This window comes from Hemiscyllium ocellatum, chromosome 31, assembly GCF_020745735.1.
Source record: "Hemiscyllium ocellatum isolate sHemOce1 chromosome 31, sHemOce1.pat.X.cur, whole genome shotgun sequence".
NCBI lineage: Eukaryota > Metazoa > Chordata > Chondrichthyes > Orectolobiformes > Hemiscylliidae > Hemiscyllium > Hemiscyllium ocellatum.
Window position 1 is genome coordinate 14,349,071 of NC_083431.1, and position 27,215 is coordinate 14,376,285.

At 41.0% G+C, this 27,215-nt stretch overlaps 1 protein-coding gene across 2 annotated transcripts in view; it reads right to left on the bottom strand.

Moving 5' to 3' along the window:
• The window catches only part of mnta (MAX network transcriptional repressor a), a 148,359-nt gene that overhangs the window by 120,706 nt on the left and 438 nt on the right, over positions 1-27,215 (bottom strand). The window contains exon 1 of one of the 2 annotated variants that reach the window (XM_060848216.1): positions 7,718-7,777. The exons of the other annotated variant lie outside the window; for it this stretch is intronic. Within the exon in view, the coding sequence (XP_060704199.1) occupies positions 7,718-7,730 (13 nt within the window). The 5' untranslated portion in view covers positions 7,731-7,777. Of the gene's footprint in view, positions 1-7,717; positions 7,778-27,215 lie in introns of those variants that run through there. 2 annotated transcript variants of the gene reach the window in all.

Sequence of the window (27,215 nt, forward strand, 5' to 3'; positions counted from 1 at the left end):
ACACAAACCAACAGCCACTCTCAGACAACAACTCACCAGGACAAAAGGACCCGATATCCAGCATGAGCAAAACCAATGCAGTGTACAAAATCCCATGCAAGGACTGCACAAAACACTACATAGGACAAACAGGAAGACAGCTAACGACCCACATCCGTGAACACCAACTAGCCATGAAACGACACGACCAGCTATCCTTAGTAGCCACACACAGATGACAAGCAACATGAGTTCAACTGGGACAACACTACTATTATAGGACAAGCCAAACAGAGAACAGTCAGGAAATTCCTACAGGCATGGCACTCATCCACAGATTCAATCAATAAGCACATCGACCTGGACCCAATATACCGGCCACTGCAACGGACAGCTGGAACTGACAACTGGAAGTGGCAGATTCAAACCACTACAAATGCTGGAGGAAACATCACAGAAGCTCTTCACAGGAGGCTCCCAAGCACTGAGGAGGGGACGAAACGTCTGCAACACAAATTCCCAGCTCGGCGAACAGACCACAACAGCTTGTACAAAACTCATAAACACTTACATGCAATAGAGAAAAGCAGCATCCTGTCCATTGTGAACCCTTTTCAACATTAAAGTATGATGTTACATCTTTCGCATCAAGTCCATATTAGGTAGATTTGCACATATCTTCTGGCAGCTTTCACACATAATCACCATTTATCTCAGAAAACAAACAGACATGTATCTTTTAATGTACAGTACACAACAGCACATTTTATTTCAATAATTCGCAATCTAATGCCAGGAATAAAAATAAAAAAAGACTCAGGCAATCACATAGTACACATAAAACCACAGCTGTTTAGACCCTAAACTCTCAAATTCCCTTCCTGCACTTCTCTGCCTCTCTAATTTATTTTCCTCCTTTAAGACATTGCTTAAAACTAGCTGCTTTAAGTTGGTTATAAGCCTGGTTACAGCCACCTTATGAAGAGGCAGCACCTCGAAAGCTAATGCTTCTAAATAAACCTGTTGGACTATAACCTGGTGTTGCATGATTTTTAACTTTGTTCATCCCAGTCCAACACTGGCACATCCAAATCATTCTTTGAGGAAGGGTCACTGGACCTGAACCACTAATTCTGAATTCTAGCCACAGATGCCAGACCTGCTGAGTTTTTCTAGCAATTTCTGTTTTTGCTTCTGGTTTCCTGCATCTGCAGTTCTTTTGGTTTTTATTTACTCTTTGACAACGGTTTTGGTCATCTTACCTAACACCACATGTTGGTGTGGTATCATTATTTTCATAATGCTCCTCTGAAGAGCCTACTAATTTTTGAAATATAAATTCTTGTTCTTGTAAAGTGCAAAGTCAAGGTGTGTTTTCTTTTTAGCAGTCTATATACACAAATGAAACTTCTTTTCATAGATATTGATAGGCCTGTCATATTATTTCCAGTAATCATGGCTGACTTTCAGATGTCAATGTTTGTAGTGTTTCTTTTTTGTTTTAATACCAAGGATTAATTTGCAAAATCACATTCCATTAACACCTGCAATGTCCAGGAGTGAACATTTGCACTCAATGAATTAATGAAATGAGTAAAGCTGGTTTCCCAAATTAAAGTCAAGTAACCTCCTCTGAAGCATGATTTGGAGGTGCTGGTGTTGGACTGGGGTATACAAAGTTAAAAATCACACAACACCAGGTTATAGTCCAACAGGTTTAATTGGAAGCACGAGCTTTTGGAGCATTGCTCCTTCATCAGGTGGTTGTGGAAAATATCTGTCGTATATACTCCACAATCATCTGATGAAGGATCAGTGCTCTGAAAGCTAGTGTTTCCAAATAATCCTTTGAAGTAGTGTCACACCGTCACATGATTCACCATTGTTCAGGAAGAGTGGATCAAAATGTATGTTAAATAAAACCTCATGTGGGCGGCACGGTGGCACAGTGGTTAGCACTGCTGCCTCACAGCGCTAGAGACCTGGGTTCAATTCCCGCCTCAGGCGACTGACTGTGTGGAGTTTGCACATTCTCCCCGTGTCAGCGTGGGTTTCCTCCCACAATCCAAAGATTGCGGGTCAGGTGAATTGGCCAAGCTAAATTGCCCGTAGTGTTAGGTAAGGGGCAAATGTAGGGGTATGGGTGGGTTTCGCTTCGGCGGGTCGGTGTGGACTTGTTGGGCTGAAGGGTCTGTTTCCACACTGTAAGTAATCTAATCTAATCTACACAAATTTAACACTTTGTGACTGTGATCTCACCCTGAGGCTCCAATAGGAGCACTACACTTTGCTTTAGAGCCTCAGGGTTAGTTAAAGAAAAGAAAATCAATCTCAGTTTCATTGTCTGATTCTACGTGTGTTCATTTGCTGAATTAAGACAGGATCAGATGATTCTAATATGATTTTTTAAATTCCAGATTTGTTGAATAAACTGAATTTAAATTCCCCAGCTGTCATGGTTCCACTTGCATTCAAGTTTCCCAACCATCAGTACAGTTTATTCTGTAACCAAGGCTTATGACAGCCAGTCAATCAACACGTGTTACGGCATAACCATGAACTTTGTCTGTTTTGTTCTGAAAAACAACTTTAACTGGTGGGGGAATAACTTGTGGGAATTCTGCTGAATCTTGTTCAAAATCCTAGTTGCATTGTGGTCTTTATTGTCTAATTCTCCACTTGATAGAGTTCCATTTGACAATGCCAGCAATTATGTTTTCTTAAGAAAAACCTTGTTAATAGTCTGTTAACATTAAAATTAAATACTTTTAGTGTAATGTTTCCAACAATCTGAAATAAATACAAATATTACACATGATTATATTCAATTCTGCACAGTGGTGTAGCCCACTGATACTTACTGTTGCGGCTTGAACAAAATTAATTCCTTCAAACCTTTTATGAAGGTATGTTAGCATGTTATGTTACTAAAGAATTTGTCCAGAAACCTGGACAGATGGTTTGGAATCTTAAGTTCAAGTGGAATCATGGCAGTTGGTGAATTTAAATATAGTTAGTTCAATAAGCCTGGAATAAAAACTAGCATCAAAAACAGTGACCATCAAACTATTTATTATCTTAAACAAGACTTGGTTCACTGATGTCCATTACATTAAAAATCTCACCTGATTTGAGCTATGTTTGACCTCAGGCCCATGGCACTGAGATTAACTCTTAACTACCCTTTGAAATAACTCAGTTGTGTAGGAGTGTGCTATAAATGCTAGTGTTGCTGGCAATGCCCACATGCCCCAGGATGAATTAAAAAGAAAGAAGGTTTCAGAAATTGAATACTGTGAAACTATAGTGGAGCAAGGGTTCATTGATTTCAAGAGAGAAACGAAGGGGAATACTGTCAGAAGGAAGAAAGTTAGTATCTGAAATTCTAAGTGAGTGTATGACTGTAGTCAGCCAAATGAGTTAGCAATCACGAAAGAGATATATAATTTGCATTTACATATCACCTTTCACAATGTTAGGATGCCCCAGAGTTCTTTGCAAGCAAGTAAGTATTTTTTTAAGTGGAATCACTTTTGTAATGTAGGAAATACTGCAGCCAATTTATGAACAGGAAGATCCCACAAGCAGCAATTTCTTTTCTTGGAAGAAGATCAATATTAGTCAGTAAACTGGGAAACATCCAAACACATTTGTCTTTTCAGGAGATTACTGTTAATTATTTTTCACAGGCCACACACCATTCTAAACAGGAGAGCAGAACAACACTTTTGAATAATACCCCAAGGGAATACGTCAGAAACAGTTCTCCCCTTGAGCTGCCTCCCTGTGTGCAGACACCGACCAGCCTGGCAAACTTTCATGCCACCATGGTTGATAATGACAACTTAGCAAGACTGGGATTCTATGACATGTCTCTTAGCAGACAGCACCACAGGTTAAAAAGCAGCCAATCTGGGTGGTCCCTGATTAGAGGGGCATTGGTACCAGTAGACTATATATCCATGCATTTAGCTGTTGTATATCAAACAAGATGGATGAAGAAAAAAAAATTATGAAAATTACACAAAAAGGGGAAGATGTACACAGAAAAATAACTCAATGGGAAGAATGTAAAAATAATATTTTTAGAAGTATATATCAGTTCTATTATCCTGATTTTTTCCTAATGTCACTAAGATTTGCACTTTATTATTGCAACTCCAAACAGTAAAAATATATCTCATGCATTTGGCATTGCATCAAAATAACATCAAGGTTAATAAAGCTATTCATAATGAAACTCAAATTGGTCTTCAGCTTTATGACACATAGTTACCATGAGTAATGGATGATAACTATTTTGCAATAGTACATTCTTTAATAAGTTTTTTTTTAAAAAGTAGCTCTGGGTTAAAATGACCTTCCTTAATTTTACCTGTCCCCATATCAAATTCATGTCAATGAGACCAGAACATTTGAAAGGCAATAAGTCCATGAGGCATTATGTAGATTGCACGTGATCCTTTGATTCATATGGGCTTTTATGGAAAGCATGTAAGTTTCACAAGTGTGTTACATATGTTACACCCACTTAGTCCTTTTAAGTTTGTTGCCTGATGTCTAATACGTTTTGCAAAAACAGTAGCAACTTATATGGCAGCTTTAATCTAATGAATCACTCCAAGATGTAAATATGACTTTCCGATACAGAAATCACATGTAAAGCTCGAATTGCTTGTGCTGTGGATTCTGTGGACCATGTATATATTGGATGTGGGCGTTTGCACTCCCTTTTTGATTTTCTTAAAAACCTCCTTCTCTGTCTTTGGTTGCACTTCAGTCCCACGCTCCTGCTCTTCGGGCACCCGGTACGGAGGAGGGAGGGCAGGTCTGCAGACTTCCTCGTGGGTCTGCTCCTGGGCCTGGCTAAACTGGCCATAAACAGGTCCAGGCAGCGGGCCATGGAGGGGGTCGTTAGGGCCGACTCCCTGCCCCTCTTCCACGGTTGTGTTAGAGCCCGGGTGTCCTTGGAGAAGGAGCACGCATCTCCACCAAGACCCTGGAGTTGTTCAGGGAGAGGTGGGCACCACAGGGTGTGGAGTGTATTATTTCCCCCTCCAACTCTATTTTGATTTCATCCCTGCCCTCCCCTTCACTGTTTGATCACACAGCATTGCCCTTTGATGAGAAGGGCACTGCTTGTCACAGGCTACTTGGGTGTTTCTTTTCTTCCTGGTGGTGGAAACTGAATAAAGATTTGTGCACCTTGTGTCTTTCATTAAAAAAAAATATAAAAAAAAAAGTGTAATTTTCAGTTTTCATAGAATCCTAACAGTGTGGAAACAGGCCATTTGGCCCAACAAGTCCACACTGACCCACCTAACATGCACAACTTTGGGAGGGAACTCCACACAGACTATTGCCCAAGGCTAGGATTGAACCTGGGTCCCTGGCACTGTGAGGCAGCTGTGCTAACCACTGAGCCACCAAGGTTTTGTGCACTCTGTTCTGTAAGAGTTTCACTCACTGTGATTTAGTTTAGGTCATTTTCCAGTTCCTTGCTAAAGGGGCCAGTCTACCTGTGAGAGTTCAGACCATCTGTGTCAGAAATCCATGAAAGGCATCACAGTACGTCCTGATTCTATTCTCAACCAACTTCCACACAAACCCATTTTCCACCAGGATTCCTAGGATAGCCAATGTACAGATTTTATTTTCTGCACAAGGACTTTGAAGACAGCTGAATTGCTAACTATCACCCTTCGCAATAGGACTAATTTTCCTTATCTATGTGGCTTAGTACTACACTGACTACAATAAATTTAATTTACAGTCAGTTCCACTGTAACACGTGTTTCTTCAACATGAATTGGCTATAACATGATTGAAGAATTTAGACCATTCTTTGTAGAATGCGAATTTTCCCTACCTTTATTGGTTATATCACAATTCTGGTCCCATTGGTTTAAATGGTGCTGCTCTTATATGATTTTCCTATAATGCGGGATTGCACAGGAACAGAACTATCACGTTACATCAGAACAGACTGTATACCACAGCAAATGCCCCCCAGTCATTTCATAGGAGCACAATCTGACAAAAGTTGGCATCAAGCCAAAGTAAGAGACATTGTAACAGGTGGTGAAAGGCTTTGTCTGTAGAGTAGGTTTTAAGGAAGGTCTTAAAGAGAGAGTGAGGTGGAGAGGGCAAGAGGGTTATGGAGAAATTCCAAAACAGACAGCCCAGCCAACTGGAGAAAGTGGGGAATGGATGTGAGTCTGCAAAGAGATGTTGACAGGCTAAGTGACGAGGCAAAAAACAATTTGCAGATGGAGTGTAGTGTAAGAAAATGTGAGGTTTTCCACTTTGTCAGGAAGAAAATGAAAGCAAAATATTAACAACAGGAAGGAGATTGCAGAGTGCTGAAGTATAGAGATTCCACATGAATCACAAATGTAAGTACGTAGGAAGTAGGAACGCAAATGGAATGTTGTTCTTTATTGCAAGGAGCATCAACCATAAAAGTAGGGAAGTCTTGTTAAAACTGTGCAGAACATTGGTGAGAGTGCAGCTGAAAGATTATGTACAGTTGTGGGCTTCTTTCTTAAGATGGGATGAATGTGTATTGGAAGCATTTCAGAGAAGGTTGACCAGACTGATTCCAAGAATGATGGGACTGTGGAAAGGTGAAGAAGACTGGGCCTTATTGACCCTGCTTTCCACCGGCTGCATAAAGCTAACTATGCACAACTACTGGAGAGGATAAAACAGGATCTGCAGTGGTGGGAGGGATTACTGTGATCCTGATTAAAATGAATGTTCTTCCTGGCCTGTTGTACCCTATGAGAATGCTCCCATTGTTGCCACCCAGATGAGTGTTACAGATGCTCAATGGTTGGCTTGGGTTCTTCATTTGGTGTCGCACGTGTTCCATTAAATTTACTAAATTGCAGCTTTCGCAGGGTGAAGGGGGGAAGGACCTTCTGGATTTGAAGAGATAATAAATAAGTGCCCTGTTAGCATATGTGGGTGACTGGGTATGGTGGGGGGGGGGGGCGGGATTCGGGGTCGATTTGGCTTGTCATTGAAGCCTCGCAGTCGGGACATCCCCTAGTTAATCTATTATTTATGGATAAGATGAAGTCCGTGACTGAGCAGTGAAAGAGCCCAATCATTTTGAATATGGTGAAAGCCTGGAGGATAATGAGGCAAGACGAGGGCAATTTGCTTAAGACCTCACCCTTTACCACATTGGTGGGAGCCCAAGGATTTAAACCTGGGGCAATGGACTCCAGCTTTAAGGCATTGGAGAATAAGGGAATCTCCTGTCTGGGAGATTTACTCGAGGGGGAGGTCTTGATATCATTTAGCCAGCTAAGTCAGAAGTGTGGATTGTCTAATAGGGACCTTTTCCAGTACTTTCAGATAAGGGATTATACACAGAGGAAGACCACACTCCTGGCTCAGCTTTACAGGTCAGATGTGGAGAAAAGAGTTCTCCAGTGTATGGGTGTTCTTTCAGTTAGTACTTTGTATCATTTACAAAGGGCGTGCCTTAGGAGATGTGGAAAGATTTTATGGAATTTGGAATTGGGAACTAGGAGAGGATAGTTCATTGGAAATATGGAAAAATATGTAGGAAAATGTAAAGAAAATCTCAATATATAACAAAGCGTAGGCCATGCAATTGAAGATTTTACACAGGGCTCATATGGCACCTGAGAGGCTAGCTAAGTTCAAGAGAGGAGTGTCTCCAAGATGTCCCAAATGTAACATTAGTATAGGCATTTTTACTCACTGTTTTTGGTCATGTTACAAGATCCAGAGATACTGGAGTGCCATAGGAAGGGAGCCAAAGGAAATCCTGGGAATTGAAATCAAGGTGTATCCAATATTTCTTCTCTTGGGGTTGCCAAACTTGCCCTGTAAGGGGGAATACGGGAAGAGTTTGTGTAACATTCTTACGCACTGTGCGAGGAAGAACATTCTAATGAATTGGATGTTGTGATAGCACAGGTTGGTGATGGAGTATCTCCCCCAAGACTACCTTACAAATGTGGTGCACCACAAAACAGAGCAGCTTTATAAGACATGGCAGTCCTTTCTGAATTATATAGACGCAGACTTATCAGCAATATTAACCAGTGCTGCAGTATTGTTGTGAGAGTGGTATTGTTGAGAGAGTGGTATTGTGGGAGTGGTATTGTTGTGGGAGTGGTATTGTTGTGGGTGTGGTATTGTTGGGGGCAGCCCATGGGGCCCTGGGAGGGGGAAGCTGCAAAAATAGGGGGTACAATGACTGGTGCTCCCAGTCATGATTTGGAGATGCTGATGTTGGATGCTGGTGATGCTCCAAAAGCTAGTGCTTCTAATTAAACCTGTTGGACTATAATCTAGTGTTGTGTGATTTTTAACTTGGTGCTCCCAGGGCTGGGAGTTTCGGTGGAGGTGCCATGAATGAAATAGAATAATGTGATGTAATTTATTTGAATTTAACTTGAGTTCAACTTAATTTAACTTTTATTTAATTTGATTGTAGTTTAGTTTAAGTTACGCAGATACATTTGTTCTGGTAGAATAGTAGGTAGTTTATCCTGAATAGTATTGTGATATGACGCGGTCGTACTATCTCTGTCCTTTTGTATTTGGGTTTTTCAATATAGATAGTTGTTTTTGTAAAAGATTTGAAAACATTTTTAATAAAAAAAAGACTGGGCCTATGCTTACTGGAGTTTCAAATTGGGACATAAGTTTATGACGTTGTTTTGGAACAGTTTTTCCACTCATGAAAGAATCTAGAACCAGGGACATAGGTTATAAATGAGACTTAAGACAGAGATGGGGAGGAATTTTGTTGTTTAGAATCTTTGAGAATTCTCAACCCAGAGAGCAGTGGAGGCTGGGTCATTGAATGTGTTCAAGACTGAGATGTTGTTGGGTCAAGAGTTAGTGGGCACCGGCCAAAATGTGGAGTAAAGGCCACAGTCAGATCAGTCAGGATCTTTTTGACTGACAGAACAGGCTCAATATGCTGAATGGTCTCCCACCCTATCTCTGATCAGCTTATAAAGTCGTGGAGCTGGAAGAGGTTACAGAGATAGGGAGGAGTGAAGCTAGGTCCTAGAGTTTGGCTACCTAGGTGAGCTATGACCCTGCTGAGCCCTCCCCTGACCCAATTCAACATTAAACATGGAGAATCATTAGGAGTTTGAACGTTTTCTTTCATTTACTTGGCAAAGTGAAGTATAGTTTGGTGCTCCTTAAAGCCTGGTGTTTAGATGACCACCTAATCCAGAACAATCCTACAGAAGGCTGTGGATAGATTTGAAGACAAGCTTGAGAATATGAAAATTGAGTCAGTCTGAAACCAGAAGCTAATGTAGATTCGTGAGTCCAGGCGGGATGGAACTTGGTGCCTCATACTTTCTGGGCAGCAGAGTTTTAGACTAAGATGTATAGTGTATGAAGTGTGGAAAATGAGAAGTGGGCCAGTGCAGCATTGAAATACCCGGAGGTAATAAAAGCATCGATAAGGTTTTCAGCATCAGATGGGCTGATGCAGTGGCAATATGAATGTGGTCTAAGTAATAATCCTGGATTGGAAAGGACTAAGGTCAAAATCTTAGCTCAACATCATATAGGTTGCCATGGTAATGGACAGAAAGGAAGAGGGTGAAATAACTAACAAGGGAACAGAGGTTGTGGCAGGTGCCAACATTGTAATTGGAAGATTTTTTTTCCAGGCAGGAACTGTTCAAAACGATTCTGCCAATCTGTTTATATCTCCTTTAAGGTACATCTTTCCTTTCATTATTTGTCCCATTGTCATCCCAGTGTGCCTTGCACCATCACACACCTTTGGTCATTTTATAAAATCACGTTTGTCTTCCACTCTATCCCAGGTGCTCCCTTTTCTCCCTGCACACAGTCCTTATTTCTGTACTTACTCAAAACCTGTTGCATCTCTAAATTTTCCCAGTACTAGTAAAAGGCCATTGACCTACATTAACTTTCTCTCCCCACAGAGGCTGTTTGCCCTGCTAAGTAATTGGACCATTTTCTATTTTTATTTCTGATCCATTGGTGCAGTGTTCAACATTTCTTTTCTTGTCTTACACTAAATTAACATTACTGTTTTGTCTAACACTGCAATTGCAATACAATCTCATACATACATTCCACTGATGAATCAGTCTATTTTGTTTTATTGCTTAGTTTGCCTGAGATCCTTTGACATCACTGTTGGTCGATATGTCGATGAAGAAGAATAATAAACCAACAGGACATTGCTCTGGGGGTGGAAGAGATCTTTTTCCTTTATTCTTGCATGGCATGTGAGCTTTGTTACTTATTCCTCATTGCCCTTCAATTAAGTGGCTCACTAAGCCATTCCAGAGGACAGGGAGAAAGTGAGGATTGCAGATGCTGGAGATCAAAGTTGAGAGTGTGTTGCTGGAAAAGCACAACAGATCAGGCAGCATCCGAGGAGCAGGAGAATCGACGTTTCAGATAGAAGCCCTACATTGCACTCTGTTGGCACACTCAGGTACTAATGCACTTTGTTGGCACACTCTGATACTCAGGCACTGCGTTGGCACAATCTGTTACTCAAGCATTCCGTTGGCGCACTCTGTTACTCACAGTGTTGGCACACTCTGATATACCCCCACTCTGTTGGCACACTCTGATACTCTCACACTCCATTGGCGTACACTGTTGGCACATTGTGATACTCCCATACTCTGTTGGCACACTCTGACATTCACACACTTCGCTGGCACACTCTGTTACTCACAGACCCCTTTGCTGCAATCTGATACTCACATACTCTGTTGGTTCAATCTGTTACTCTCCCACTCTCTGTTGGCACACTCTGATACTCACACACTCCACTGGTACACACTGTTACTCATGCAATCCATTGGTGCTCTCTGGTACTCTCTCACTTCATTGGTGCAATCAGTTACTGACGCACTCCAATGGCTCAATTTTTACTCTCACACTCCATTACTCATGCACTCCCTTGCTGAACTCTGCTATTCACGCAGTTGGCGCAATCTGTTACTCATGCACTTGTTACTCACACGCTCTGTTGGCACAATCTGTTAGCCATACACTCTGCTACTCTTGCACTATGTTACTCATGCACTCTGTTGGCGCATTGTGTTACTCACAGACTCCACTGAATTATTCTTACTCACATTCTCCATTAACACACTCTGGTACTTGCACACTCTGTTGACTCATTATATTACTCTCGCTCTCTATTAACACATGTATAACACACATTTCATTTCAGTTCATCCTCATGGGGTTCATACTCAAGAATGGAAAGCCTGGCAGAAGTATTAATTCTTTATTCACTTATTCAATATTCTGAAGCTAATGGTGATGCTCACACACTGCCCTGGGTGAGATTACTGAATATAACATAAATGAAGAATTGAGGTTGTGACTTTTCTAATCTGTGTAATTCAGTTTGCAGATTGTACTGTTTAATGAAAGTGAAAGCTGTTTTTAAGAATGATCTAATCTGTTCTGCAGATCAATGCAGTCAAAATTTGGGTAGTTCAATAGATACTGGGCAAGTACATCAATGTGTTTTTACAAACAACAGCTCCAGCATTATAACCTGCTTGTGATTCTGACAAATATTTGCAGGCTATTCAATCAGCTCACCACTGTAAAAGCATCAGTTGCTGCGTGTCTAATGATTTGCTCTGAGTTCTGGACTTCATTCTCTGACTGGACTTTGTCAAATGTTCCAGATTATTATCTAAACACGTCACTGAACTATCGCTGACTGAAACCATATGGGAAGGATAATCTGACAGGAATGCTTCATTCAGCACACTCTATTGATTTACTGTCAGTGTTTGAGGATTTGGCTATAATGTAGAAAGCTCTTGACAAACTGTTGTTCATTCCATTAGACTGCATAAGCAATGCAGTAATGGAGATCTTGAATTGAACTTGGTTTGCAGTTCTAAAATTATGGCAAAAGTAATTTGCACATTTTTCTCAATGTCTACTTGTGCAACACATAATACCATAACCCAACTATTCCAAAGCCTCTGAAAACATTGTTTTATTTTAAACAAACTAGTGGAAGGTACACTGAGGACAGTTGAGGTGACTCATGCAAAGGTGAAAGTAAAAGCCATTTGACCCATCAAAGTTTAGAGTCTGAAGATATTTCCTCCCATCTCGCATCTAATTGTATCCTGAATCACTCTAAAAGTCCTCCTGATATCCTAAACACATTATCCAATATCGTACTTCAGTGTCGTGCTCTAGATGCAACATCATCTTTAGAGTTGCCTGGTGATGAAATATTCGATGGAGATCACATCTTTTAGTTCATCTGAATGGAAAACAAAATTCCATGCCTCTATCTGACAAAGAGAATGGGAGCTCTACAGGTATCCTGCTCAACCCTGGGTGACATACATTCATTGACTCATTCCTTAGGGTAAGACCCCGGCCAGTTGGAACTAACCAATTTGTCCAATTTAAAATTCAAACAAAGCTTTGCAATGAATCATCAATCAGCATTAATGGATGCATTCTCCATGGCAACATCTCAACCAGAGTCCACTTGCCAACCGATCTCCTATCACACAGTAGTAATGTTAGCCTTCTCCTTGAATTGATCTTGCAAATTGTCCTGATGAGTGAAAGACAAAAAAATTTCGACAAAATGTTTCCCTTTTGAGAAAATGAATTGAATGACTCTTTTCTTACTTTAGCGCATTGGAGTGCAGGTTGGGGTCCATAGATGATCTGCCAGCTAATTGTTACATTCTGTCTGTCAGAGAGAAGGTATTGGGAATTTGGCACAGGAGTATCACACTTTCAAACCTGCGTGCTATCAGTCTTCCAATGTTCCAACCAGAATTATTTTTATTCACATTAATTTGTGCTTGCTCCAGGCCAAGCAAGTGAGCCTTGAGAACTTTTGCACCGTGGTCATCCATTATCAACATTAAAAACATCCTCACATAACTATACTGCAGACTAAGGCTGCCTCCAGTTTAGGTCAATTCAATATCTTAATTGTGTTTAGTGGAAGAATATATTCTGACTGGACCATTCTGAAATTTCTGTTGTTCATCCTGTTGTGCTGTTTGGTTCATTGCAGCAATTTTTGGGAAGTTCTTTCTGTTGTGACCATGAATAAAGGAGCTGAGACTGACCAAACCCATTTCATCCGAAAGGACCCTCTGTATAAACAGACAGCGTTGATCATGAGTAAAAAATGAGGTCTGCAGATGCTGGAGATCACAGCTGCAAATGGGAGCAGATGCGGCGGAGACGAAGGAATTGGGAATATGGGATGGAGTTTTTACAGGGGGCAGGGTGGGAGGAGGTGTAGTCCAGGTAGCTGTGGGAGTCAGTCGGTTTATAATAGATGTCTTGTTGAGTCGGTCGCCCGAGATAGAAATGGAAAGGTCTAGGAAGGGGAGGGAGGAGTCTGAGACAGTCCAGGTGGTCTTTAGTTTGGAGGAAGTGGGAGGATTGAAAAGAGAAGTTATTCAGGGTGAGGACCAGTTCAGTCAGTCGAAGGAGGGTGTCAGTGGAAGGGTACTGGTTGGTGCGGCGGGAAAGTGGAACAGTCCATCTTCCGCAACTACACTGGCACCACCCCCCACCTTTTCCTCCGTTACATCGATGACTGTATCGGCGCTGCCTCGTGCTCCCACGAGGAGGTTGAACAGTTCATCAACTTTACTAACACCTTCCATCCCGACCTGAAATTCACCTGGACTGTCTCAGACTCCTCCCTCCCCTTCCTAGACCTTTCCATTTCTATCTCGGGCGACCGACTCAACACAGACATCTATTATAAACCGACTGACTCCCACAGCTACCTGGACTACACCTCCTCCCACCCTGCCCCCTGTAAAAACTCCATCCCATATTCCCAATTCCTTCGTCTCCGCCGCATCTGCTCCCAGGAGGACCAGTTCCAACACCGCACAGCCCAGATGGCCTCCTCCTTCAAGGACCGCAGATTCCCCCCAGACGTGATCGACGATGCCCTCCACCGCATCTCCTCCACTTCCCGCTCCTCCGCCCTTGAGCCCCGCTCCTCCAACCGCCACCAAGACAGAACCCCACTGGTTCTCACCTACCACCCCACCAACCTCCGCATACAACGTATCATCCGCCGCCATTTCCGCCACCTCCAAACGGACCCCACCACCAAGGATATATTTCCCTCCCCTCCCCTATCAGCGTTCCGCAAGGACCACTCCCTTCGTGACTCCCTCGTCAGATCCACACCCCCCACCAACCCAACCTCCACCCCCGGCACCTTCCCCTGCAACAGCAGGAAATGTAAAACTTGCGCCCACACCTCCACACTCACTTCCCTCCAAGGCCCCAAGGGATCCTTCCATATCCGCCACAAGTTCACCTGTACCTCCACACACATCATCTATTGCATCCGCTGCACCCGATGTGGCCTCCTCTATATTGGTGAGACAGGCCGCTTACTTGCGGAACGCTTCAGAGAACACCTCCGGGCCGCCCGAACCAACCAACCCAATCACCCCGTGGCTCAACACTTTAACTCTCCCTCCCACTCCACCGAGGACATGCAGGTCCTTGGACTCCTCCACCGGCAGAACACAACAACACGACGGCTGGAGGAGGAGCGCCTCATCTTCCGCCTGGGAACCCTCCAACCACAAGGTATGAATTCAGATTTCTCCAGTTTCCTCATTTCCCCTCCCCCCACCTTGTCTCAGTCGGTTCCCTCAACTCAGCACCGCCCTCCTAACCTGCAATCCTCTTCCTGACCTCTCCGCCCCCACCCCACTCCGGCCTATCACCCTCACCTTGACCTCCTTCCACCTATCCCACCTCCATCGCCCCTCCCCCAAGTCCCTCCTCCCTACCTTTTATCTTAGCCTGCTTGGCTCTCTCTCTTATTCCTGATGAAGGGCTTATGCTCGAAACGTCGAATTCTCTATTCCTGAGATGCTGCCTGGCCTGCTGTGCTTTAACCAGCAACACATTTGCAGCGTTGATCATGAATCTCGATTCTGTAAGTAATAAATGCATTTGTTGATCAGTTCTGCTTTGCTGTCCCACTGAACGATGCCTTTGAATCGCATTCATGACAAATGTTGTAAATTAATTCCATATTGTTGACTTATTTCACTCTTTGACAGAATGAGTTTAACAGAATTTAACTTTTTATTACATAAGAGTTCATACAGAAAGTGGAGCCTATTTTTCTGTACTCTAGTTGTTTGCGGACTGAGTTGAGTCATGGGACAGGAGAGACATGGACAATACACAGCAGATACCTGAAATCCACAAGAAATGCCTCTGCAAAGTCCTGCAAATCCATTAGCAAGATAAATCCTCCAATATCAGTATCCTGTCTCAGGCCAACGTCCCCAGAATTGGGCCGCTGGTTTCAGCCAGTCAGCTGGATTGGGTGAGCCACATTGTTCACATGGTTGACACAGGATTTCCAAAACAGATGTTCTTCTCAAAGTCGTGTCATGGCAAGTGGTTATCAGGAAGGCAGGGGAAATGCTCCAAAGCCTTCTTGAAAAAAATGAAAATATCTCCCTTTATATCTCTTGCTTGAGGCTGCCCAAATGAGTGATCTTGTGAAGGTGCCAATCGCCATTAACGTCTTCAATAGGCCCAGATGGAGGCAAAGTGCAAACAGTGAAAGGAATGTGTGAAAACCCAAGCACTCCATCCAGCCTCCTCATCAAATATCATCTTGCCCCCACTGTGGCTGTTCGTCATCTCAAGACCCAAAACCCTGCAGTGGAAGAAAGTCATCCTTGATCCTGAAGGTCTACCTAAGAAACTGCGGCTCATTAAAATCATCAAGAGGAAATGTTGAAGAATTTGTTGTGAATTTGAGTATCTCCAACTTGCTGTAGACTTCTAAACAGAACGGAACATGTTTGAACAGATTCACCAAAGCACCCAGCTGAAACTCTGAGAAATATAACAAGCAGTTCCCATCGAAGATTGCTTTTTGAATGGGAAAGTAATGAAAATTGAAGGGAGTTCCCATACTTTAAATCTTCCTGACATAAAAAGACAGAACTATAGCTAGGAGGAAAATAGGAAAATACTGCTCTGTTGATCTGATGTTGGCTCAGGTATATTCAGCCACCACTTTATAGCTTCCTCTTCATTATTTATCCCCCTGAGGTAAATAATTTGTCACATCAAAATTTGAGTGCACTTTGTGAATCTTAGTTTGGACTGTAATGACAATGAAAGTAATGTCACTGAACATGCCAGTGTAATAACTAAAACACCAGAGGACATTATTGAAGGAATCAGTTAGAGTCTTAGAGATGTACAGCACAGAAACAGACCCTTCGGTCCAACTCATCTATGTCAACCTGATATCCTAACCTAATCTAGTCCCATTTGCCAGCACTTAGCTTATATCCCTCTAAACCCTTCCTATTCATATACCCATCCAGATGCCTTTTAAATACTGTAATTGTACCAGCTTCCACTAGCAGCTCATTCCATAGACACACCACCCTCTGTATGAAAACGTTGCCTCTTAGGTCCCTTTTATATCTTCCCCCTCTCACGCTAAACCTATGCTGTGTAGTTCTGGACTCCGCCTCCCCCAGGGAAAAGACTTTGCCTATTTATCCTATCCATGCCCCTCATGGTTTTATAAATCTCTATAAGGTCAACCCTCAGCCTCTGAGGTCCAGGGAAAACAGCCACAGACCATCCAACCTCTTTCTATAGCTCGAATCTTCCAACCCTGGCAACAATCTTTACTGAACCCTTTCAAGTTTTACAACATTGTTCTGATAGGAAAGAGACCAGAACTCACTTTCTAAGACAGCTATAGCATTCTTTTCACTGTTGTTTGGTAACAAGTCAAACTTTAATCTCTGACGTTGCTAAATTAGCTCAGTCCACATGTCCGAATTGGGTAATAAGACTCTACATAGTGGGGGTTGTGGGTGGTGGGTTGTAAACGAAGATCTGGAGGCTCTTTGCTAACACCAACATATGGTTACTGGGGGAGGGGGTTAGATTAGATTAGATTCCCCTACACTATGGAAACAAGCCCTACGGTCCAACAAGTCCACACCAACCCTCCGAAGAGTAACCCACCCAGACCCATTTCCCCCAGACTAGTGCACCTAATACTATGGGCAATTTAGCATGGCCGATTCACCTGACCTGCATATCTTTGGACGGTGGGAGGAAACCGGAGCATTCGGAGGAAACCCATGCAGACACAGGGAGAATGCGCAAACTCCACACAGTCACCTGAAGCTGGATTTGAACCTAGGCCTCTGGCGCTGTGAGGCAGCAGTGCTAACCACTGAGCCACCAAAGTCAAAGGGAAAGAGAGCACAGATTTGCCTTGTGTGGAGCATTTATTACAGCTAAGGAATCTTTCAAAAAACAAGTTGCATTTTTATTGCATCTCTAAGGTAGTATAATGTCTCGAGATACAAATACAAATTTGATACGTCTGCAAAGTAGGTAAAAGTAAAGTCACCACTGTCCTACCAGACTATACGGCTCCTCTCTCATTAGACAGAGATGAATTGTGGTGCTTTAACCTGAGGGTCACCATGCCTCAGGCAAGGGGAGAGGCTGAAAAGGAAAGATATTCATGGTAATCCAAGCCAGTGTAGGAATTAAATCCATGCTGTTGGCATCACTCTGCATTGAAATCCAGGCAACTAACCAACTGAGCTTACTAGAACATAACAAAAGAGGGGGGAGTTGACATTGGACAATTCTCCCCTTGAGCTCACACTGACATTTATTAAAATCCTGACTGAATTTCTATCTCAGCTACATCTGCACTATCCCATACCCCAGATTCTCACAGTATCAACAAATCTGTCTGACAGGAAAAATATTTCAATGACTCAATATCCATAGAGTCACACAGCCCTTACAGCCCAACACGTCCATACTGACCAGGGTTCTCAAACTAAATTAGTCCCATTTGCCTGCGTTTGGCCCATGTCCCTCTAAACCTTTTCTATCTATGTACCTGTCCAAATATGTTTTAAATATTACAACTGCACCTGCCATACCTCTGGTAGTTCATTCCACATACGATCACATTGAGTGAAAATGTTGCCAATCAGGTCCCTTTAAATCTTTCTCCTCTCACTTTAAAAATATGCCCTCTAATTTTGAACTCCTCTACGCTGGGGAAAAGATCTTTAAATTCACTTTATTTATGTCACTCGTGATTTTATAAACTTCTATAAGGTCACCCCTCAACCCCCTACGCTCTGCAGAAAACAAAGTACGAACCTATGCAGCCTCTCCTTATAGCTCAAACCCTTCAGTCCCAGTAACTTCTGATAAATCTTTCCAATTTAATAATATTCTTCCTATAGTAGGATGACAAGCTGTACACAGTACTCCAAAAGTGGCCTGGTCAACAGAATGTCCCAACTCCTATACTCAATGTTCTGAGAAACGAAGGCCAAACACCTTCTTCACCACCTTGTCTATATGTGATGCAACTTTCATGGAATTACGTTCCTGAACCCTTCGGTCTCTCAGTTTAACAGTATTCTCCAGGGCCTTACCATTAACTGTATATGTCCTGCCTTGATTTGTCTTACCAAAATACAACACCTCACATTTATCTAAACTCCATTTGCCACACTTTGGTCCATTGGCCCAGTTGATCAAGATCCCTTTGTATTCTTAGATAGCCTTCTTCACTATCCACTATCCCGCCAATTTTGATGTCATGCTGTTTGTAAAGAATTTAAAACTTCACAACCTCTTGCATTAAAACAGATGTCACTTCAATCCTTAAAGTGTCAAGCCCTTATCTGAGACCCTGACCTCCTAGTCTGAGATACTTGAGCTGGGTGGGCGGGGGAGATCGTCTTTACCTTACCACCCTTGCAATTCTGAACAAGTTATACTTGGCTCAAAATGTTAAATCTGCTTCTTTCTCCAGGAAATGCTGCCAGACCTGCTGAGTTTCTCCAGCATTCTATGTTTGTTCCTGACATTCATTGAATGGGTTTGTAATGAAGTTTAAGCATGTTTTGATTGGGCAGCAGATGATCTATGTACGCAGTTTTTAAGTTAACTTTGATTCTCAAACATCCTAACATCATCACTTCAAAGAGTGGAAATGGTATTAAAGTGCCATCAGGATCCCTTGTACGTCATCGCACTGTGGTTTGTAGATTTGGAGTCCAGTAGGTAGGGGTAGCCTTACCACCACTGTCTTTGGCAATGGACAAAATGGGGATTGATAAAACAGAGCAAGCAAGGAGTCATTCTATTTCAGTTACTTACTTTTCCTGATGATGTGAGACAGTTAAAATCAGTGTATCAGCTACCAAATACAAAATGACTAGCTGTATTCCACAATTGCAAAAGAAGTACATCAATTGACAGAGACTTATGGCAATTATTGGTAATATTTTCATCATTGTACTGCTCAATCTGTGCTTAAAGTTGATACATGTTACTTGTGAGTTTTTAAATAGCCAATAGAGTTATATCCTGTTGAGAATGTAATATTAAAGTGTAAATGAATCTTCTTTACTGAATCAGAAAGAGGTTTGTATTTCATGATGAGAATTCACATGAGTGTTAAAGAGCTGGTAGACTACAAGAGCCACATCAGGCAAGCTCAGTCCTGCTTGGGAAGATCCAGTTCTCCACATTTCGATACTGTCCTCCCCCAAGGAAAATCTGACATACCTCTGGAATGTTCAGTGGGCAACATCAGCCTTTTCTGAACACGTTTTCTTTTAGTTGTTTGCGAAACATTGTCAAACATTACAAACCATACATCTGAATAATTTACTGTCTTCTGGCTTTGCTGATGAGTCATTCCAGAATACTACATTGAACACTGACTCTTATCCATCAGCCTCTCTACCTCTGATTTTGTAACTCTTTAATCACATTTCATCAAAGATGTTCCTATAACATGGTGCATCCGTTGATGGTCTGACTTTGCCCCATTCAATATTCACTGGTAGCATTGCTGAAAATGGCTCAGGCAGGAGAGGGCTAGTACCCTTCTTCTCTACAGACATTTCTAACTGCAGAAACAGAAGTCTGAGTGGGTCTTGATTTTCTCCCCATCTGAAAACAACGGGTGAAGTAGCTCATGTGAACAGAGGAAACACTTTTGATGACACACACATCCCCACACTCACACATGCACCCCCTCACAGACTTAAGATACTCTGCACTCACTACACACACACACACATACACTTTCTTACACTCACAACCCCCAACCCAGACAGACACACACACACACACACACACACACACACACACACACACACACACACACACACACACACACACACACAGACAAAGACCCACATGCACACACACATTATGTGGGGTGAATTTGTACTTTCAGGGTTACATTGCACTTTGCTCAAAAACTGCATGCATTCATGTAGAACTCTGAACTCAAAAACTGCATGAATTTATGTAAAACTCTTATCTCACTTTTAAGATTAGAATCAATCTAAGTATCATGGCATAGACAGAGAACACAGGGGGCTAACACCTTCAACATATTGTCTAGCTATCACCATTGTTAACAGCTAACCCGAGAATGCCACTTTTTAAAAAAGGTTTTGTGATTTACACATGAAAGAAGTGAAACTATCACTGTATTCTAACAGATGAAAGGCTTAACAGACACTCAATTTTTCAATGTATAATTTCAGTTACATCACACTGTAAATTTTTGCTATAAATTTTGTATTACGATTGAGCCATCTACTATCACCTGATGAAGGAGAGTCGCTCCGAAAGCTAGTGTGCTTCTAATTAAACCTGTTGGACTATAACCTGGTGTTGTGTGATTTTTAACTTTGTACACCCCAGTCCAACACCTGCATCTCCAAATCATATTTAATTGAAAACTGCCGTACAACACTCAGCTGCGTAAACTTGAACTGAGAGCTCCATCTGCTGGCAATTGGTATAACCAGATGTCTGTCTTTTCCTGGAGATACTTGGTATCTATCGTTGCAAGTAAAGTTTAATGCTTGGTGATTTTGGATTGACCATTAGGGTTGAAGGCTCTCCTTGCAGTTTTGGGCTCTCAGTCAAATCAATATGGAAAATAAACTCCTCAGTGTGAGCCTTTTCAACTGAGCTTATGGTGTATAATTGAAATGCTTGGTATATGTTTGGACCTAAACAGAATTCAAAGGCCGACTGGCATAGGTAGAATATTTTCATCTGACTTAGTAAACAATCTGCTTTCAAAGCATGGATCTATGAGAATATTACATAAATACAAGATGTTTATCATTCTTTATATGAAAAGCCTTTGATTAAATCGTCAACAATATTTTGCTACGTTATGGTGCACCTGTAAAGTGAGCAACTTATATTTAGTTGTGATTTGGAGATGTCGGTGTTGGACTGGGATGTACAAAGTTAAAAATCACTCAACACTAGGTTATAGTCCAACAGGTTTAACTGGAAGCACACTAGTTTTCGGAGCGACGCTCCTTCATCAGGTGGTTGTAAAACCTTAATACAGTCTGGTAAATACTGTCAGTTTATGATGGATACTCTAATGTGATTCTACAATGATGCCAAAATATAGCTTCTGGCACTTGAAGACTCTTGATGAGGGTGGCAAATTTCAAACTCTCAGGCTAAGGAGATTGTACTGATCGATAAGGTTAGGAGAATAAGAGACAGATGATCCTGTGATGAATCAATGGATGGTGTTGGCAGAATTTAACAATACAACTGCATGAATAGAAATTATCCTGGCACTTGGAACCCAAGATAAATACTCCAAGCTATGCATGTAGATAATATATAAAATTACAAGGGAGGTGCATTCAGTTTATAACTCAGATTTCAGTTGTGCACCTATCCAAATGACAGGAATACAAAAATACTTGCAAAAATGATTTTGATTATTTTGAGTTTCACAATTCACTGTAAATGGTTCAGTGATAAAATGCAATGCATTGAAGACTTAAATAACAAAAGTTCTAGACTTGATCGCCGAAAATTCACAATGAATGGTGGTTGTTTAAAAGTTAAAAGAGCAGTGAGAAATACAAATCTTTAAAAGTGGGCAGATATTGATAAAAATATAGAAGGAGAAGCCATGTAATTCTTTGATTTTGTAAATAAGACAGCCAATACAAAAGCAGAGGGAATGCTTAATGAGAACACCATTCATTAGGCTGCAGTTAGTGTACTGAAGCCAAAGTTGAACATTTATAGTAAGCATATCAAGGGGGTCCAGAAGAACTTTCCTGGGATGATATCAGAAACAAGGAGTTTCAATTATGAGAAAAGCTTGGAGAAACTGCACTTCTTTTAACCAGGACAATGTTAAGGGATATAAGGGATTTAACCAAGACCTATAAATAGAGAAGTGGGGCATAACCACCAGCGCTTCACCAGAGACTCTCACTGATGACGCTAACTATGGTGACGAAACATCTGAAAACAAACCTTCAAGATCAGTGAGCTAACTTACAGACTCATCAACAATCTGAAATACAAGTCTTCTCAAAAATTGGATATAACTACTTGTTAAATTCCTCTCAACTTTGAAAATATTCCTTAAAATCTTCTCTAGTTTGTGTACCTTCAATATGCACCCCCTTATCCCCACACAGCCTTTCCATTATTCTCCTTTCCTCTTCTGTTTTTGTTATTCATCTGCAAATATTTCTGATGCTTCTCAGTTTATCAGAAACACAATGCAAAGACGAGTGGTTGTTGACCATTAAGTGATTACCAGATCCATTCAAAGCCCAATAGTTCAAGGTTCAGAGATACTTTGTTTTGTAACCCAAAGGCTCAAACTGAGGAGTTTATTTATCAAAGATTTGACTGAGAGCCAAATCTACAGGGAGAGCTTTCAACCTTGATGGTCAATCCCAAATCACCAAGCATTAAACTTTACTTGCAAAGATAGATACTATGCATGCAAAATAGATGCTATTCAAATTCATTTGCACTAATGAAAAGGATGACAATGGCGTTTGCTTCAAGATTCTCCTGTTTGCACCTTTCCCTCACACAGATGGGAATTATTGGAGTTTGGTAGCACCATAGCTAATGAGGCTACACTGCTGTCTCCAGGAAAAAAGAGAATTACTATAAAAAGCAACAGCAATGCAAACAGTGGCCTGACTTTTGCAGTTAGCAGCAAAGTGACAGCGTCTGCTACTGAACTTCAAAATAAAATGCCCCACGAAGAGCTAACAAACTAGATTTTAATCTCGTGCCAGATAAAGAGGATATCCAGATGTGTTGCAACACAAACCAGCAATTAGTTTGTACTAAATATCCTACACTTATGAAGTACCGAATATAGATAGTATTAAGGTGGAAGTTGAAAAAAATCTTAAAGATATTTTAAGAATGTGGTGTTTTAAAAATTCCTAATGGAGAAGTTTAACTTTCCACAAATACAAAATTCATTTCTCAAGGCCAGATGGGAACTCAGTATAGCACTGTATGGCATCAAAAACTTAGTTAGACTTCTTTCAAAAAAGTACGTTTATCAATAATTCTAACTGGAAAACAATAGCGTAACAAGGCAAGGTCAGTGATTTTAACATGTTTAATTTTTCAAGGGCTTCCAACACATTATGGGTAAACACTGAGCCACTAACAGCAACTTCTGCATTTCCACATTTAACTGCCTTTGTGTGGACTGCTATCAGTTTCATGCGAAAGTGGGTACTGCAGATGCTGGAGATTAGAGTCAAGAATAGTGCTGGAAAAGCACAGCAGGTCAGGCAGCATCCGAGGAGCAGGAAAATGGACGTTTCAGGAAAAAAACTCATCAGTTTCAGAAGAGTAATGATGGTGAATGCTGACAGCTTAATCATTACTATCACAAATTCCAGGCCATTTAATGCACCACCAACACTGGTCACTACTTTTATTCCTGCAGAGGGTTTTCATTGCAGTGTCAAAATATCAACACCAACAAACAGGAGGCACGATTCTCTCTCCACAGATGTTACCAGACTGGATGAGTTTCTTGAGTAATTTGTTTTTAGTTCAGATCTTCAGCAACCACAGTATTTGACTTTGAGATAGCATTAACCGCTTATTGGTTGTCATTTCTCTTCACTCCTCTTTTTCAACCAATTGACCAATAAATTCTTCAACTCTGACAGTCTTCAGAATGGTACAACTCTCTATGTATCTGACTTGTCTGGCCTGCTTTATGTTCTACCTTTTCTTGATTTAATTTTAAATCTGTGCTCCTTTATTGCATACCCCTCAAGCATCAGAAACTATCTAATTATAAATATTCTGCCCATTCCCTCAATTTCAAAGCACCTCAATCCCGTCTGTTCTAATTAAAAATCAATTCTTAAATGTCTCCATATTTGTCTGATTGTACACTGCGTGCCATCTGATGGATTACACGTTAGTGTCTCAAAATCCCTGCTGTATCATGGAGCTCAAAGTTGCACACAGTTACAACTGTGGACCCATACTGCCATTATCACAGTAAACATTGAATATAAAGACACTGGTCAGTCGAGATTTTCCACATTCGAGATATCAATTATTCAGCAATACGGCCATTTAAACCACTACCTTCAAACAGATTCCTCACTCTATCAACACAATGCATTCAACAAGAGATTGTTTCACTTTTGGGTTTTATTTTTCTGGATACTGAAGGCACTTTGTGTCAAAGTGCACTTGACAAACTGATATTAAAAATGCATATTTCAGCAAATGGTTCAGCAGCAACAGGAAGTATAAGCCTTCACTCCAGGGAATGGAGGGACCACTGCATCAACAGAGCTATCATCTTGAGGATACAATGTTAACCAAAGGATCCATCTTCCTCCTCAAACAGGTGGGAAAAGGTCCCATGTGTTTCTGGTACATGTCAGGGGATTGTTGATAATGTAATGCTGCATGTTCTAGGCCTGATAGAAAGGTTAGGAAAATGTGTAGGAAAGAACTTTAAGAAGCTCTGCAAATGCTCTGGTCTATATTACTCTTTTAACCACCAACCAACCACCATTCCACCTTCCCCACACAGGTAGTTCTTCTGTAACATGATGGCTGTGTTCTTGTGCAACCTCACATTATAGAAAAATAGTGCTTTAGAAAGAGCACTTAAAGTGTTGGCGATGTAATTGTGTTACAGCCAACACACATTTTAAAAGTTCACGCTTTAGAAACAGCACCCCCAGTTCATCAATCACGTTACAGTGAATTTGCATTAACGAAACATATGTTATTGCAGAACGGCCTGTACCAACTGAACAGATTAACTGATTATGTCATCATTGTTTGTGGCTGAATGCCATTTAAGAAATTAAGACAGCTAATATCTAACAGTAAAAAGACCATTGAGAGATAAACACAAATTTATGTGTTAGTCTTCCTCTAAATGTCAGGCACTAGTGGAAGTGGTAGTGATTTTGAAGCACATCACTCATCATCCCTGCCCCTTGACCAGTTAGCCCCTAAGTCTTGACAAACTATTCTGGATTTGAGTGTTACCGTGTGCGATCAGGATAGTGTGACCAAAGCGTCTGTTGACACATTCTCTTTATGGGGAATTGTGCTTTTCCATCACACCATGCAGCCTATAGTCAAGGAACACCATGCTCGTCGTGGAGGTACTGCATCTCTGTATTACCTCAGAACAGTGCTCTACATTTGAGAAGTGCGATCTCCCTACCTAGCACCAAACAAAAAAAAATGTCCACCAACTATGGGATATTGGTATGTAACACTGCTGACAATGAAATGTGAGCATCTACAGAACATTTGCAAAGCTATATTCAGAAAACACACTGTACAGGGTTTATAAAAGTTAAAATCTTTCAGGTATTGGAATTGGTCATAAGCTACCTCGACTGATAAGTATATATTGAAACGTGTTACATTTGTATACAATAAAAAAAATCAATTATTTTCCTGGATATGCACCACTTCAGAAGCATCAATTGAAATACAGACTGTAGAACATGCACAATCGAGCAGTACAACATACCATCAAAAGATTTTGACACTCCTTTTGTATTTCACTTAAGCTTGGGAGAGTTTAATTGATCTTGGAATATTACACAACTTGGCCAAGTTCCAACTTAAAAAATAATTCGCATTGATATCCTACGATGCAAGGGATTTATTTAGTTAATTGCCCTTTATTTTGGGTTATTAAGCTTTCTTTGTTCAGATTAAGGTTTGATACATTGCAAATTTTCTGAACAGGAAATTGGATTGAAAGCCCAAGCTACCTATCCATTTATTTCATATATTTACTAAGAGATCCAATATCAACTCTGAACTGCAGACATTTATATTTCCCATGTTACTCAATCAAAGATGAATCCTTCCACCTGTTTTGATTAGCACGGCATAAAGCAATGGAAAGAGGTTACAAATTTTAGTCTTTTGCAAAGATGCAGTATTGCAAATCTTTATTCTCTCAGTTTAGATCCATTTCAACTGGCTTCCCATATTGCATGATTTCGTTCCTATCAGCAAAGAGTGCTGGGTAAGTGTGTGCTCTAAACTTTGCTCCAAAAGGCATTAATTTTTACTTTGAGGCCAACCAACAGATCACGAATGGCCTTTATAAAGCAGGCTAGCTATTTTTGCTAGTTCTTTTCCCTTTCTCCCTCAAAATACAGCCCTTGACTTTTCAAAGTTTGGTGACTTGGATGAAAAGCAGGAAAATCTGTTCACTGGAGACCATAAGTGCATATGCTTGAATGCTCCACCACATAATTAATAGGTTGTCCTAAATCTTCTTAAAAACAGACATATACATACACGCATATGATGGTAGAGAAAACTGCCAGAAAGCAATACTGGATGAGCATATAGTATATCAATTTGATCGACACAACTACAAAAAAGAGATTGGTGGTACTATTGCTAGTAAATTTAATATGATGCCTGGATTTTATTGTGGAATTATTATGGCTTAACTGGCTAATAATGCAGAAATGTCAATTGTTTTTATTTTGATATTAAAAAACATTCAATAATTATATGCCATAAAATTGTCAAATGCAAGAAACAGTTCAAAACAAAAGAGCAAACATGAACAAAATTATCAGTCCCTAACATTACTGAAGTCTATAGTTTAGTCTCTTGGTTCTTTCTCAGATCTTTCAAGAATAAAAAATTAAATGCTGTTTTGGCATTCTTGCCTCTGAGTCAAACTAACAAAGTCTGATGACTGTCAGTCAGAATGCATACAACTTGTATTCCAGGTTTTGTGCATACAAACCTTCACTGATTCCAGTACAATACTCAAGGAC